The sequence below is a fragment of the Pantherophis guttatus genome, chromosome 3, assembly GCF_059756535.1.
Source record: "Pantherophis guttatus breed Tessera chromosome 3, ASM5975653v1, whole genome shotgun sequence".
NCBI classification, from domain to species: domain Eukaryota; kingdom Metazoa; phylum Chordata; class Lepidosauria; order Squamata; family Colubridae; genus Pantherophis; species Pantherophis guttatus.
This window is the reverse complement of record NC_142065.1, coordinates 63,219,305-63,232,672: the sequence shown is the minus strand read 5'-3', so window position 1 is coordinate 63,232,672 and position 13,368 is coordinate 63,219,305. Positions and strand designations below refer to the sequence as shown.

Here is a 13,368-nt window from a genome sequence, read left to right as displayed (position 1 = left end):
GTTTTGTTGTTGTTTTTTCCATAGCAGGGACAAGAGAGTTTGTGTGTCTGTGCATTTGTGTGTGTTTGTGTATGGGTCGGTGTGTGTGTGTGTGTGTGTTTCCAAGCACAAATCTTTAGTCAAATTGCCCTCTTGTACCTACAAGAAGGAGATAATAGCATGATACTTAGGGGACATCCATTATGTTCAATAATCAAATATAACAGCTTGAGAACACACACTATTGGTTGGAATTCAAAAAAAAAATCCACGCCATTTGGTAACATTTTGAAAAGGCTCTGCATCTAAAGAGGTTTATTTTGTTTGCTTTTTAGGCCATAGAAATTCAGGGTGTGAAAATATTCCAGTGCTGTGCTTCTATCTCATTTGCAAACATGAAGCAGTTCAAAAAGTACATTTTGAAAAAGGTAAATTATCCTCTCCCAATACTAGTTCAGAAGCTATGCACCAGAGGTGGTATTTAGTAGGTTCTCACCAGTTCTGGAGAACTGGTAGCAGAAATTTTGAGCAGTTCGGAGAACTGGTAAATACCACCTCTGACTGTCCCCACCCCCATTTATTCTCTGCCTCCCGAGTCCCAGCTGATTGGGAGGAAATGAGGATTTTGCAGTAACCTTCCCCTGGAGCCAGGAGAGAATGGAGATTTTACAGTATCCTTCCCCTGGAGTCGGGAGGGAATGAAGATTTTACAGTATCCTTCCCCTGCCACACCCACCAAGCCATGCCCACCAAGCCATGCCACCCCCGCCAAGCCACACCCACAGAACCAGTAGTAAAAAAATTTGAATCCCACCACTGCTATGCACACCTAAAAACAGTAGTCTAACCCTCTTTCTGTTTCAGATGGATATGAAGGCAGTGCCTCTGGATGAAAATGAGATGCGATCCTTGATCTCAGTCAGTATGTCCAGTGTTAAAGGACAGAGCAAAGACTTAAACTGCGCCTGTGTTTGTGACCCACCTGAGCTGATCCCCAGGGTCAGATGCATTTCTTATCTATATGTGCATGCACATATTTACTCAAAACCTTTCTTAATTCTTAGACAAACAACACTGAGGAAAACGCTTTCCACTTTCTTGCACTTACAGCCTACAGCAATAGGCCATAAAATATTTGTCTTCTTTATTTATTAATCAAATGTGTATAGCAGCTCATGTCACAAAAAGTGACAAATATAAAACAACAGGTTTAAAAATGGTAACAATCCACATTAAAAGATAAATATTATAAAATCAAATATACAAACTTTAAACAGAAAGGATAAAAAATGATCACCTCAGCGATGGAGCCCTCCAACCGTATCTCCATTTCTCTGGGAACCCCAAGCCTGATCACATAACCAAGTCTTTAGGGACTTATAGAATGTCAAAAGGGATGGAGTTAATCTAATCTAATCTTGGGGAGAACAACCATAAGGCGAGTGCAACAGTAGGGAAGACACATGTCCTGGGACCAACTAAATGTAGGTCTCTAGCTGATGATACCCACAGCAGTCCTTCTCTGCCAGATCTAATGGGGTAGGCTGATGTAACTGGGGAGATGTGGTTCCTCAGATAGCCCTGAAGGGCTTTAAAGATTAAAACCAGGACCTTCATTTAGATCTGGAAGCAAACTGGCAACCAATGCAGCTCATGAGACAGATATATAGGATGTGCTATTCTAGGAGTGCAATAATTGTCCCTGGCGTTACATTCTCTACCAATTGAAACTTTTGGATACTCTTTAAAGGCAGCCCCATATAGAGTACACTGCAGTAGCCCAATCTGGAGGTGACTAGACCATGAATAACTGTAAGCAGTTAAATGAGCAGGTGAAGCAGGGGTGAAATCCAGCAGGTTCTGACAGGTTCTGGAGAACCGATAATGGAAATTTTGAGTAGTTCGGAGAATCGGCAAATACCACCTCTGGCTAGCCCCAGAGTGGGGTGGGAATGGGGATTTTGCAGTATCCTTCCCCTGGAGTGGGGTGGGAATGGGGATTTTGCAGCAACCTTCCCCTGGAGTGGGGTGGGAATGGAGATTTTGCAGTATCCTTCTGCCACACCCACCAAGCCACACTCGCCAAGCCACACCCACAGAACCGGTAGTAAAAAAATTTGGATTTCACCACTGAGGTGAAGTCTGAAATCTGTAAGCAGGGCCTGCCAATCCAGGAATGAGCACAACTTTGCACAAGATGACGTAATACATGCCAGGTTGGCTCTTTTATCAACAATCAAATCCAGGATGAGGGAACCCTTATTACAGACTAATCTGGTACCAGTAGCCGGAGGCCAGGACTACTGACAGTCCACTGATAAGGTATTAGGATTGAGATCAAAGCCCTGAACTGCAGAATTTAGCCTACCATTTCCTCCATAGAACAATTCATACATTGCCTAAAGTGTGGTTTTGCTAACGATCTTCAAAGCAAACCTACTCACTTTTCCATGGTATGTGGAATGTGAAAGGAAGATAGTGGTCTGATGAATCCAGATACCTGGCAGAGAAGGATCAGCAGGCAGAATGCCTTCCCTGACACTTCTGACAATTATTTCTCACAATAGAATGGAATTAGTATGGCTCACTCAATGGCTCCTGTAAATTTTTTCTCCAATCAGGAACATGGCAGAGGACTGGAAAGACTTCATATAATCTGTAATCCTTCCCATTTTACCCCTTACCATTCCACATTTTTCTTGGTAATAAGGAAGCAGGAAGGAATTCTGATGTTAGACTTCCTCCCAAAAATTAAGACCGTTTCTCCAATATCTAAAGGAAAACTCTGAGAACTCTTGTAAGTGAAATGATAAATATGACATTAAATTGAGAGTGGCCCAAAGTTTAAGTATATGAAAATGATGAGTCTGTAAAGAGCAATAGGAAATACAATATGATTTTCAGTGTCACCCCATTCTCTTCTAGAATCTCTTATCTCTCTTGAATTCTAGATACCCTATAGAGAGAAACTTCTAAAGCGAGTTCCTATTGCTAATGAATCATACTCTGCTTCTTCTTTGGCCTTGGTACGTTGGACAAGAAACCCTTCTGATATACAATACTTCCAATCTCCAGCAAGAGAAGGGCCGTATAGCTATGCAAAGCGGAAGGAGGATCTGAATAACATGTGGTTTTCATCAGACCCTCGTTTAACAAGGTCTACAACTCAGTTGTATACACTTGACTCAAAGTATGCCATGAATAGGATTCACACTATTGTTTTAGACTTTAGCATGGTGCACTTTGTTGATTTACAAGCTTCTTGTTTATTACGGGAGGTAAGTCTCTTGTATTGTTTTAAGATTTTATTAATCTAAAACTTCGATTTAGTATATATGTGTGTTGTGTGTGTGTGTGTGATAGACTCTGTTTGGAATTTATAAGTGGATATCTAATAAGCAAGGTCAACTACAAGTAAGGACCTCAAGGCTTCGTAAGGGACTCAAGACCTAGCTTTGCCAGCTGGTTTGGGGCCCCAATGGGAGAACAGCACAGTGGAGGTGGTTGATCAAGTAATAACAGATCCCACCTCCCTCCACTCCGTTCCCACCCATCCCATGTGTCACCTGATTTTAATATTTGGTTTTAATTTAATTTATATACTGTATAAATACATTTTTATGACTGTAAGACACACAGAATTACTCTGTGGTAAGATGAGCGACCAATAAATTTTATAATAAAACAAAATAAATAAATAAATGCAAGCAGCACAATCAAATATAATCAGTATATTTATTTTTAAAGTTCCTTCATCTATATATTATTTTTCTTGCAGCAGTAAAAAGATGTTCCACCTACTTATATTTAGCCTTCCAGTTTTGAAGGTTTCCTTTTAAAAGGATGTGGTCTAGTTAGCTAAATGTACAATAAGTGTTTTGAAATAATGTATTATGAATCTCAGTTAAAACAGAAATCACAAAGGGATGAAGAAACTGGATGAATAATGTGGCCTTCCAGATATATACAAAATTGACACTTCCCTGAAACCTTATGACATCTAATTTATAGCATAACGTTTTAAAGAAGACACATTTTGAAATGCTACAGGTAGTCTGATGATACTGATCATGTAATTTGATCAGAAAATAAATAACAAGAGAAACACGAAAGGATTGGTTTATTTTTCTCTACAAAACAGAAGTCCCACAGTGGAATGAATTTTCATGTTTAGATATCACAGAATATAAAATTCTGGCTGTGATACCAATGTCAGCATAAAGCAAAAAATGTGATACATTTTATGCAGGAAGCACACAGTACAGTTTGTCCAAATATGAGTACAGATGTGTACCTAATGCATAATTTGAGTAGCTAGTCCAGGATGGATCTACATTGATTCCTTTTTGATTAGAAAAATATACACTAGAATCAGGACACTAGGCTTTGGTTAATCCACCAACAGTATCAGTAACCCAATGCACTGCAGGAAACCAAACACAGGAACATCCAATTCTTCCTGTTATCTAGACTGATTATGAAGCCAGTCATCTAGACTACATAGATCTGCCTCAAGTTTTCATGAAAAATAGATTTTCTTTTTAAAGACATACTGTTAAACAAACATATTCAGCACTTCACTCACACACTACTTCTATTTGAACTGTCAGTAGATTTGCATGGATATTTAGTAATCAACTGTTGTATCTTACTATCAATAAATGTTAATGATTTAATATGAGGGGCTGGGCTATATCATGAGAATAGAATAGAATAGAATTTTTATTGACCAAGTGTGATTGGACACACAAGGAATTTGTCTTGGTGCATATGCTCTCAGTGTACATAAAATAAAAGATACGTTCATCAAGAATCATAAGATACAACACTTAATAATAGTCATAGGTTACAAATAAGCAATCAGGAAACAATATCAATATAAACCAGCAACAAGGTTACAGTCATACAGTCAAAAATGGGAGGAAATGGGTGATGGGAATGATGAGAAGATGAGAAAATTAATAGTAGTGCAGACTTAGTAAATAGTTTGACAGTGTTGAGGGAATTATTTGTTTAGCAGAGTGATGGCGTTTGGGGAAAAACTATTCTTGTATCTAGTTGTTCTGGTGTGCAGTGCTCTATAGCGTCGTTTTGAGGGTAGGAGTTGAAACTGTTTATGTCCAGGATGTGAGGGGTCTGTAAATACTTTCACAGCCCTCTTTTTGACTCGTGCAGTACACATAGATTCATCACAATGGAAATACACTTAGCTATCCAAATTCCAGCCATAGGGCTATGCTGGTTGGGAACTGTAGCAGACTTGGTCCCTCTGTATCAGTTTGAAGAAGCTCTTTTATCAAACTGTCTCAACCTCTGAAAGTGAAATTATTACTAATTATCATATGGCTTCCTTTTATAGCTCTGTCATGTCTTTCAGAACATTGGAATCACAGTCCTGATAGCTGCCTGTCATCGTGAGTATAGGCATAGTAATTATCTATATGCAAGATAGGCAATAGATAATATAGCACAATTGTGGGCTATAGCATGAACCATAAAATAAATAAATAAATAAAGCTCTCTTTAAAAAAATAATAATCATACAACTGCATGTAATATTTCTGCCTTTTTATCTCACAGCTGCCATAATAAAAACTTTTGAAAAACATGATTTCTTTGACCACTGTGTTACTAAAGCCCGGTTCTTTCCTACTCTGCATGATGCAATACTCTTCGCTGTGGAGCCAAACTTCTTGGAAGAGATTATTCCAGTGGAAACCCAAAATGAAGCTCCTGAGGACTTGATGGCAGGACTAGATGATGAAAAGGTATAATACTTCAATGAAGGTTCATGATAAATGTACCAACATGATTAGCCCTGGAAAGCCTTCATTTCAGTCTATGAATTATTGCTGTATTATAGTAACAAGAGGCATCTCAAAGTACTCCCAGTGAAGATGATTTGCAATTATTTTTAGTTAATCCCTAGGATTCTGCTGAACACTTATATATTGCTCTGCTACATGGTTCATGATTCAGATTTCTTCCTGTCATTGACATAATCTTTTTCAAAATTCACTCTATCCCTAGATTAAATATGTCAATGATGATTATTATAGAGCAGTGATGATGAACCTTTTTCCCGTTGCGTGCCGGAAGTGTGTGTGTACATGCGTGATAACACGTGCGCGTGCCAGCACCCATAATGCAATGCGACCTCCCCACCCATGCACATGCGCACATGACACCCCACGCAAGCGCCCCGTATTGCGCACATCCCCGTGCATGCATTCTGCATTGCGCATGCGCAGTCCCCCACATATGTTTTGTTCCCCCCCACCGCGGCCTGTTTTGGGCCTGAGAAGGGAAGGGATTGAAGTCCCGGCCCGCTGCTTCTGGCAGCGGCAAAAACCGCTGCCGCTGGGTGGAAGGGGGGTGAGTGGGAAGGATCTGTTGTCTGGGGCTTCCCTGTCCGCACCGGAGCAGGCTGTCCAGGAAAAGAGATCGAATCCCCTGGCCATTCATTCTGGCAGCGCAAGAATCGCCGCTGCCAGGTGGAAGGGGGTGGGGGTGGAAGGATCCGTCTGACAACCATTCCTTCTTGCGCTGCCAGAAGGAATGGCCAGGGGATTCAATCTCTTTCCCTGGACAGCCTGCTCCAGTGCGGACAGGGAAGCCCCAGACAACAGATCCTTCTCATCCCCACCCCCTTCGACCCAGCAGCGGCGGTTCTTGCGCTGCCAGAAGCAATGGCCTGGGGATTCAATCTCTTTCCCTGGACAGCCTGCTCAGGCAGGAAAACAAGGAAGCCCCGGACAGTGGATCCTCCCCACCCCCACCTCCTTCCACCCGGCCAGCTGATTGTCATGCACGCATGCGCACCAGTAACCCGTAGACTAGCTGGCTGGTGTGCATGCGTGCCCTGGAAACCCAGAAGAGGAATGGGCGATGTGACGCGTGCCAGGCGATATGGCTCTGTGTGCCACTTCCGGCACACGTGCCATAGGTTCACCAACATGGTTATAGTGTTTATACTCCTGCTGCCAATCCAGTATGATACCCAGTTGTGTTTCTAGGAAAAACACAATGCATCTAGGAAAAGCCAATAAAAATCCTCCAACCAGAATCTTCCATGGATTTCAACACAGCTGAGATGCTCCCTGTTAAGCTAAATGTATAGAGCATGATTGTGTGCTCATTTTGCCAATCTACTGATTTTGCCAGCCTCTCTCTGAGGGTTGCACATTCAGGGAAACACTTAAATAGTAAAGGGACACCCATATATAGTATACAATCCTGATTATTTAATACTTCTAGAGCAGAGGTCCCCAACCTCTGGGCCATGAACCGGTCCCAGTCGGTGGCCTGTTAGAAACTGGGCCACACAGCTGGAGATGAGTGATGGGCAAGTGAGAGAAACCAAAACCATTCCCCTCTCCCAGTCCATGGAAAAATTGTCTTCCATGACATGGATTCCTGATGCCAAAAGGTTGGAGACTATTGTTTTAGAGCATCTACATCAGGGGTATCAAATTCAATTTCATTGGGGGCCGCATCAGTGTTGCGTTTGACCGTGTGTGTGTGTGTGTGTGTGTGTGTGTCTGTCTGTCTGTCTGTCTGGAAGCATGATCAGGGTGGGCATGATCAGCTCTATGTCACTCATCAAAGCTCCATTTTTGGCTGCGACGGCCTCCTGCAGCCCTTTGCCAGTGAAAATAGAGCTCAGGGAGGCCTCATGCAGCCCACAGAGAGCTGCAGGAGGCTGTTGCGGCTGAAAACAGAGCCCGGGTGTTATGTATGTAGATTTTGGGTGAGCAGTTTGATTTAACTGACCGTCAGCTGACCACCACAGCTGCAAGGTATATAAAGGGAGCTGTTTCCCCTGGTCAGTTGCTGGGTTCTCACCCTACAATAAAGAGCTGTTGTCACTCACTACCTGGCTTGCTGAGTCCTCATTCACCCAATTTAACATTGGCAACGAGGATAGGATTTTGAGGCCAGAAGCCATGGAAAGAGCTGAAGCCACGAGCCGACGAGAGAACTGTGAACCCAAATCCAGCCAGGCGAGCGAGCGGAGTACTTAGAGAATCTACCGACGATGTCTTCCTACATACCGCCAGCACCTTTCAACCCAACGGAGAAGTGGGGATCCTACATGTCCCGCTTCGAATGCTTTCTGGTGGCCAGCGACCTACAGAGGCTACCAGACGTACGGAAGAAAGCCCTGTTCCTGAGCCATTGTGGACCCAAGGTGTTTGATATGGCCGAGGCCCTGTCGGAACCAAACTCGGTCCACACCATCTCATGGCAAATGCTTCAGACACTGCTGAAGGACCACTACGCCCCAACGCCATCGAAGTATGTGCAGCGGTTCGACTTCCAGCAACGGCTGCAGCATGAGGGAGAATTGATCAGCGAGTACGTCGCTGCCCTGCGCAAGGCCGCAAACCAGTGCGAGTACCGAGACCTCGATGAGATGCTGCTAGAGCAACTAATCTGCGGAGTGAGAGATATTCGCTTGCAGAGAAGGTTGCTCGCGAAGACAAATCTCACACTACACATCACACTGGACGAGGCGAGGGCTCACAAATCTTCCTCCAAGGCAGCCGAGAGACTACAGGGGACGATGCAGAGCAGAACGGCACAGAAACCAGCCCCAGTTCACCAGGAAACCCTAGGCACGGGGAGCGAGGAAGAGTCGGACGAGGAAGTCTGCCGGACCAAACAGGACCAGCAGGACTGGCGAGGCCACCGAGATGCCTGTGCGAGTTGTCAGGGACCCCATCCGCGCCAGACCTGCAAGTTCCGAGATGCCATTTGCAGGCAATGCGAGCGGAAGGGGCACATCGCTAGAGTCTGCAGAGCCAAGCAGAACCCCCATTACAAACTGCGGAGCAACGCTAGCCAATCGGAGATGGCACAGCAGATGAGAACCAATCCGAAGGGCGGCTACAGGAAGAGCGTGAAATCCGAGGATCTCGAGGCCTGCACCATTCGAATCGGCCAGACTTGCACATCCCCGGAGAGAAGACCTACACGACGGTCGACATCGAGGGGCATGAGTGCATAATGGAGATCGATACCGGATCCCCAATTACCATCATGTCCTGGGACAAGCTAAAGAAGGCCGTCCCCAGCATCCAGAGATGGTAACTACGACACCAGCGGCTGGGACTGCACGATACCAGGGGAACAGCATCCCTGTGGAAGGAATCGGTGAGTTCCAGGTGGAGTATGGGGAATTCCGGGAAAAGCTTCTCCTCACCGTAGTCAGTGGAAAGCACCCAAGCCTCCTGGGCATGGACTGGTTCAGAGCCCTGGGCATGGGATTCACTGGAGTCCGCAACATGCAAAGCACCCTGAAGGGCGACCTGATGCAGGAGTTCCAGGACGTGTTCGACAAGCGACTCGGCAAATATGTGGGGACCCCTATTTTGTTCAACCTCGATCCCAATATTGCCCCCATCCAGCTGAAACCCAGGAGGGTACCTTTCGCCCTAAAGCCCAAGATCGATGTGGAACTGGACAAATTAATCAAGCAGAGGGTGTTAGTGCCAGTCGATCATGCCCAATGGGAGACCCCAATTGTGACCCCCGTTAAGCCGGACGGGTCTGTGCGCATCTGCACAGACTATAAGTGTACGATCAATAAGGCCCTCCAACAGAGCGCTTACCTGGTTCCAATCGTACACCATCTGCTGCATTCCCTAGGGCCAGGCAAGATCTTTGCTAAACTTGATCTTGTGCAGGCGTATCAGCAGTTGCCAGTAGATGGCGCTACCGCAGAGGCACAGACTATAGTAACACATAGAGGTGCCTTCAAGTGTACCAATTCGGAGTCAGCATAGCTCCAGGACTGTTCCAGAGCACCATGGAGCGACTGTTACAGGGGATCTCCGGGGTGGTCCCGTATTTTGATGATGTGCTCGTCACCACAGAAGATGAACAGCAACTAGGGGAGAGGCTGAGACACGTACTAGGGAAGTTCAGAAGTGCAGGACTCAGGGTCAAACGCAACAAGTGCATGATCGCAGTCCCTTCTGTGGAGTTTGGGTAGACGGAACCAGCATACAGCCCACCAAGAGCAAGATTAGGGCAATCCAAGAAGCCCCCACCCCCAAAGACAAGGTGGAACTACAAGCGTTCCTGGGACAATTGTGGGGCGATTGCGTCATTGTTCCCTTGTGCCTAAGGGAAAAAGTTTTGAAGCTGTTGCATGAGGGGCACCCCGGGATCGTAAGGATGAAGGGGTTAGCTAGGAGTTATGTTTGGTGGCCCTTAATGGATAAAGACATCACTGAGTGGGTGGGGAAGTGCCAGCCCTGCCAGGAATCTGGGCCAGACCCCCCCACAGCACTGGTCAGGGAATGGGAATGGCCCAGGGTCCCTGGTCCAGGATCCATATAGTTTTCGCTGGCCCATTCCATGGGCAGGTATTCATGGTCGTCGTGGACGCTTTCTCAAAGTGGTTGGAGATCAGACTCATGAAAACCACTACCACCGACGCCGTCATTAGGGAGCTAAGGCAGTTGTTCACCACCCATGGCCTACAAGACACCTTAGTCTCATACAACGGGCCCCAATTCACGGCCACGCAGTTTGAGGGGTACCTAGCAGAGTTGGGGATCAGACATGTACTCTCCACCCCGTTTCATCCGGCTAGCAATGGCTTGGCGGAGAGATTTGTGAAAACAGCTAAGGAAGCCATCTCACGCCTAGGCCCTGGGGACTGGCAAGAATGGATAGACAGATTCTTAATGGCCCAACACGCCATAGCATGCACTGCCATAGGCAGGAGCCCGGCAGAACTAATGGGGAGAAAGCTCCAAGGAGTCCTAGACAGGCTACACCCCAGTTATTCCCCTGACAACTTCAGAGGAGAAGAGAAAAGACTTAGAGAGTTCACAGTAGGGACGCCAGTGTTTGCTAGAAACTACGGAATGGGCCCCTCTGGGAAACCGGGACAATCACGGAGGTCACCGGGCCCAAGTCTTATAGGGTAGACATGGGAGATGGGAGGAATTGGCGGCGGCATATTGATCAGCTACAGAAGCGTTTAACCGCCGACACAGAAGACATCTTCGACGAACCGCTCCCTAACTACCAACCGAACTCCAGACCTAACTCAAGCCCCAGTCAAGCGGAGGACTTAGCTGTCGGCCCCGATATCCAGTGCCGCCCCATCACGGAAGATCGACCAGCCGAAGAAGTCGCCGCCCACAATGAATTCTCTGAGGTTCCATTGGTGGAGCAAGGAGAAACAGAGTTCCTCCGACCTGCTCAACGCCACACCTCCGACTGAACTGCGCAGGTCAACTAGGGTGCGGACACGCCCTAGTCACCTGAGAGACTATGTATGCTAATGTCCACCCCAAGTGACTTCTGGGAGGGGAGGAGTGTTATGTATGTAGATTTTGGGTGGGCAGTTTGAATTAACTGACCATCAGCTGACCACCACAGCTGCAAGGTATATAAAGGGAGCTGTTTCCCCTGGTCAGTTGCTGGGTTCTCACCCTACAATAAAGAGCTGTTGTCACTCACTACCTGGCTTGCTGAGTCCTCATTCACCCAATTTAACACTGGGCGGGCCGTGTGTTTCACTGGCAGAGGCACCACGGTCCTTTGTTGTTTCTAGGGCAGGCCCATGGGCCGGATCTAAGCACCCCATGGACAGGATTTGGCCCCTGGGCCTTGAGTTTGACACCCCTGATCTACATGAATGCAAATACACAATATCTCTTTATACTGCCATACTGAAGTGAAGACATCAAGGATGAGGGCAGGAAGGAACATTACTGTGTTGTGATACATATATTGCAAAGTATTGCCTTTCCCACTTTTCAGATTTAATCTATGTACAGAATAAAACCTATGCAGGATTCATATTGCATGGGAGTAGCATAGGAGAATCTTTTCATGTAAATGTCTATGTTGATTCTCAGTTATCAAGGTCTCCAACCGTGGCAACTTTAAGCCTGGAGGACTTCAACTCCCAGAATTCCCCAGCCAGCTTTGATCCAGGTCATGGTTGTCCCAAAGGTGCTTTTTCAAGAGGCAACTGGACTTTCTGGTTTTTCTTTGAAGACGTTTTGCTTTTCATCCAAGAAGTTTCTTCAGCTCTGACTGGATTCCCCACCATCCATGCAGAACTGAAGAAGCTTCTTGGATGAGAAGCAAAATGTCTTCAAAGAAAAACCAGAAAGTCCAGTTGCCTCTTGAAAAAGCACCTTTGGGACTTTTCACGTAAACTTTCTCAAGCATAATCTAACCACTGACTTTATACTTTTCCTCATAGTGATGGGCTTCTAGCTCAGCTGAAGGCTTTAATGTTATTTATTTTTAAGTAACTGAGAACAGGATTGCCACTTTGGGCTAAATGAATAATGTCATTTCCTTTAAAGGTTGGTTTCTGTCTTAACTAGTTCGAGTGAACTAATTAACTTTGCTAAATGATTCCTTTATTTTTCTGGAATCATGGCAAAGACTCTTCTGTATTTTGCATATGTAAGATCCTTGTAATATTCAGTTTGGTGGATAAGAAAGATGGATATATGAGATTATGTATGCATGCAAATGTGTGAATTTCTGTATATGTAGGCATTATATATTTGCGTACATTTCAGGATATAAGAAGTTACCACTCTGGGAGAAGTAAGCAATCGGAGAGGAGTCTGCAGTCCAATGGGATCAGAGACCCCCCCTCACCCAAAACTGTTCAAAGTGAAACCTACATTGAGGAGCCCATATCTGACCTTTTCCGCACATTTTCTCTCCAGAGTGACTTAGAGGGTACATCTCATCACCCTATTGAAACAACGCCCCTTGAGGACAATGAAGATGATCAAGAATGGGAAGGAAAGTGGAATTATTCCAGAGATATGTAAATTATGAGATCTATTCAAATTAGCTAAATAAACAATAGCAAAAATATAATGCAATTAATCTAGACTATGTTTTTTTCCTCCCAGTCCCCTGGGAGTAATATCGTAGGTTAAATGGTTAGCCCTTTTTTTGTTGACATTATTGCAGAATGATGCAACATTTATATAACCAATAATTCATTGAGACAAAGAATATATATTTTCTTTAAAAACTACATTTTGATTAGTACTATACTAATGAAATGTACTATAAAGCTATAAATATGAAAATCATTTATTTATTTATTAATGCTTTTTACTGTATAGGTTTTCTAGCTTCTCAAAATAAATTTCTTATTTAAACTGCATATGGTTTGCAGTTTTAATACTTTAAATAATAGATTTTTGCATGTATAAATGCTGCCATGTTTTAGACTCCAAGTTTAGATACCTAGTGTCTGATAAGCAAATATGTTTATTCTTCAAAGCAGTACATTTAGGTCATCTTAAGGGAATATTAAGTTTTACTTCAGATTCAGATAAGAAATATCATTCGATTTGTCATATATTTGTAGGTCACCATGTTAAA

General features: G+C 44.6%; 1 protein-coding gene across 3 annotated transcripts in view; it reads left to right on the top strand.

Annotated features, from left to right (window-relative positions):
• SLC26A8 (solute carrier family 26 member 8) overlaps nt 1-12,847 on the top strand; it is a 45,234-nt gene extending 32,387 nt beyond the window's left edge. For 2 of the 3 annotated variants that reach the window (XM_087889727.1, XM_034415087.3), the window contains 6 exons: nt 315-407; nt 844-978; nt 2,931-3,257; nt 5,339-5,393; nt 5,560-5,747; nt 12,543-12,847. In XM_087889727.1, coding sequence (XP_087745853.1) covers nt 315-407; nt 844-978; nt 2,931-3,257; nt 5,339-5,393; nt 5,560-5,747; nt 12,543-12,803 — 1,059 coding nt within the window. In that variant the 3' untranslated portion in view covers nt 12,804-12,847. The remainder of the gene's footprint in view (nt 1-314; nt 408-843; nt 979-2,930; nt 3,258-5,338; nt 5,394-5,559; nt 5,748-12,542) is intronic. The other variant, XM_087889728.1, reaches the window with a different exon arrangement.
• Nucleotides 12,848-13,368: the final 521 nt, after the last annotated feature.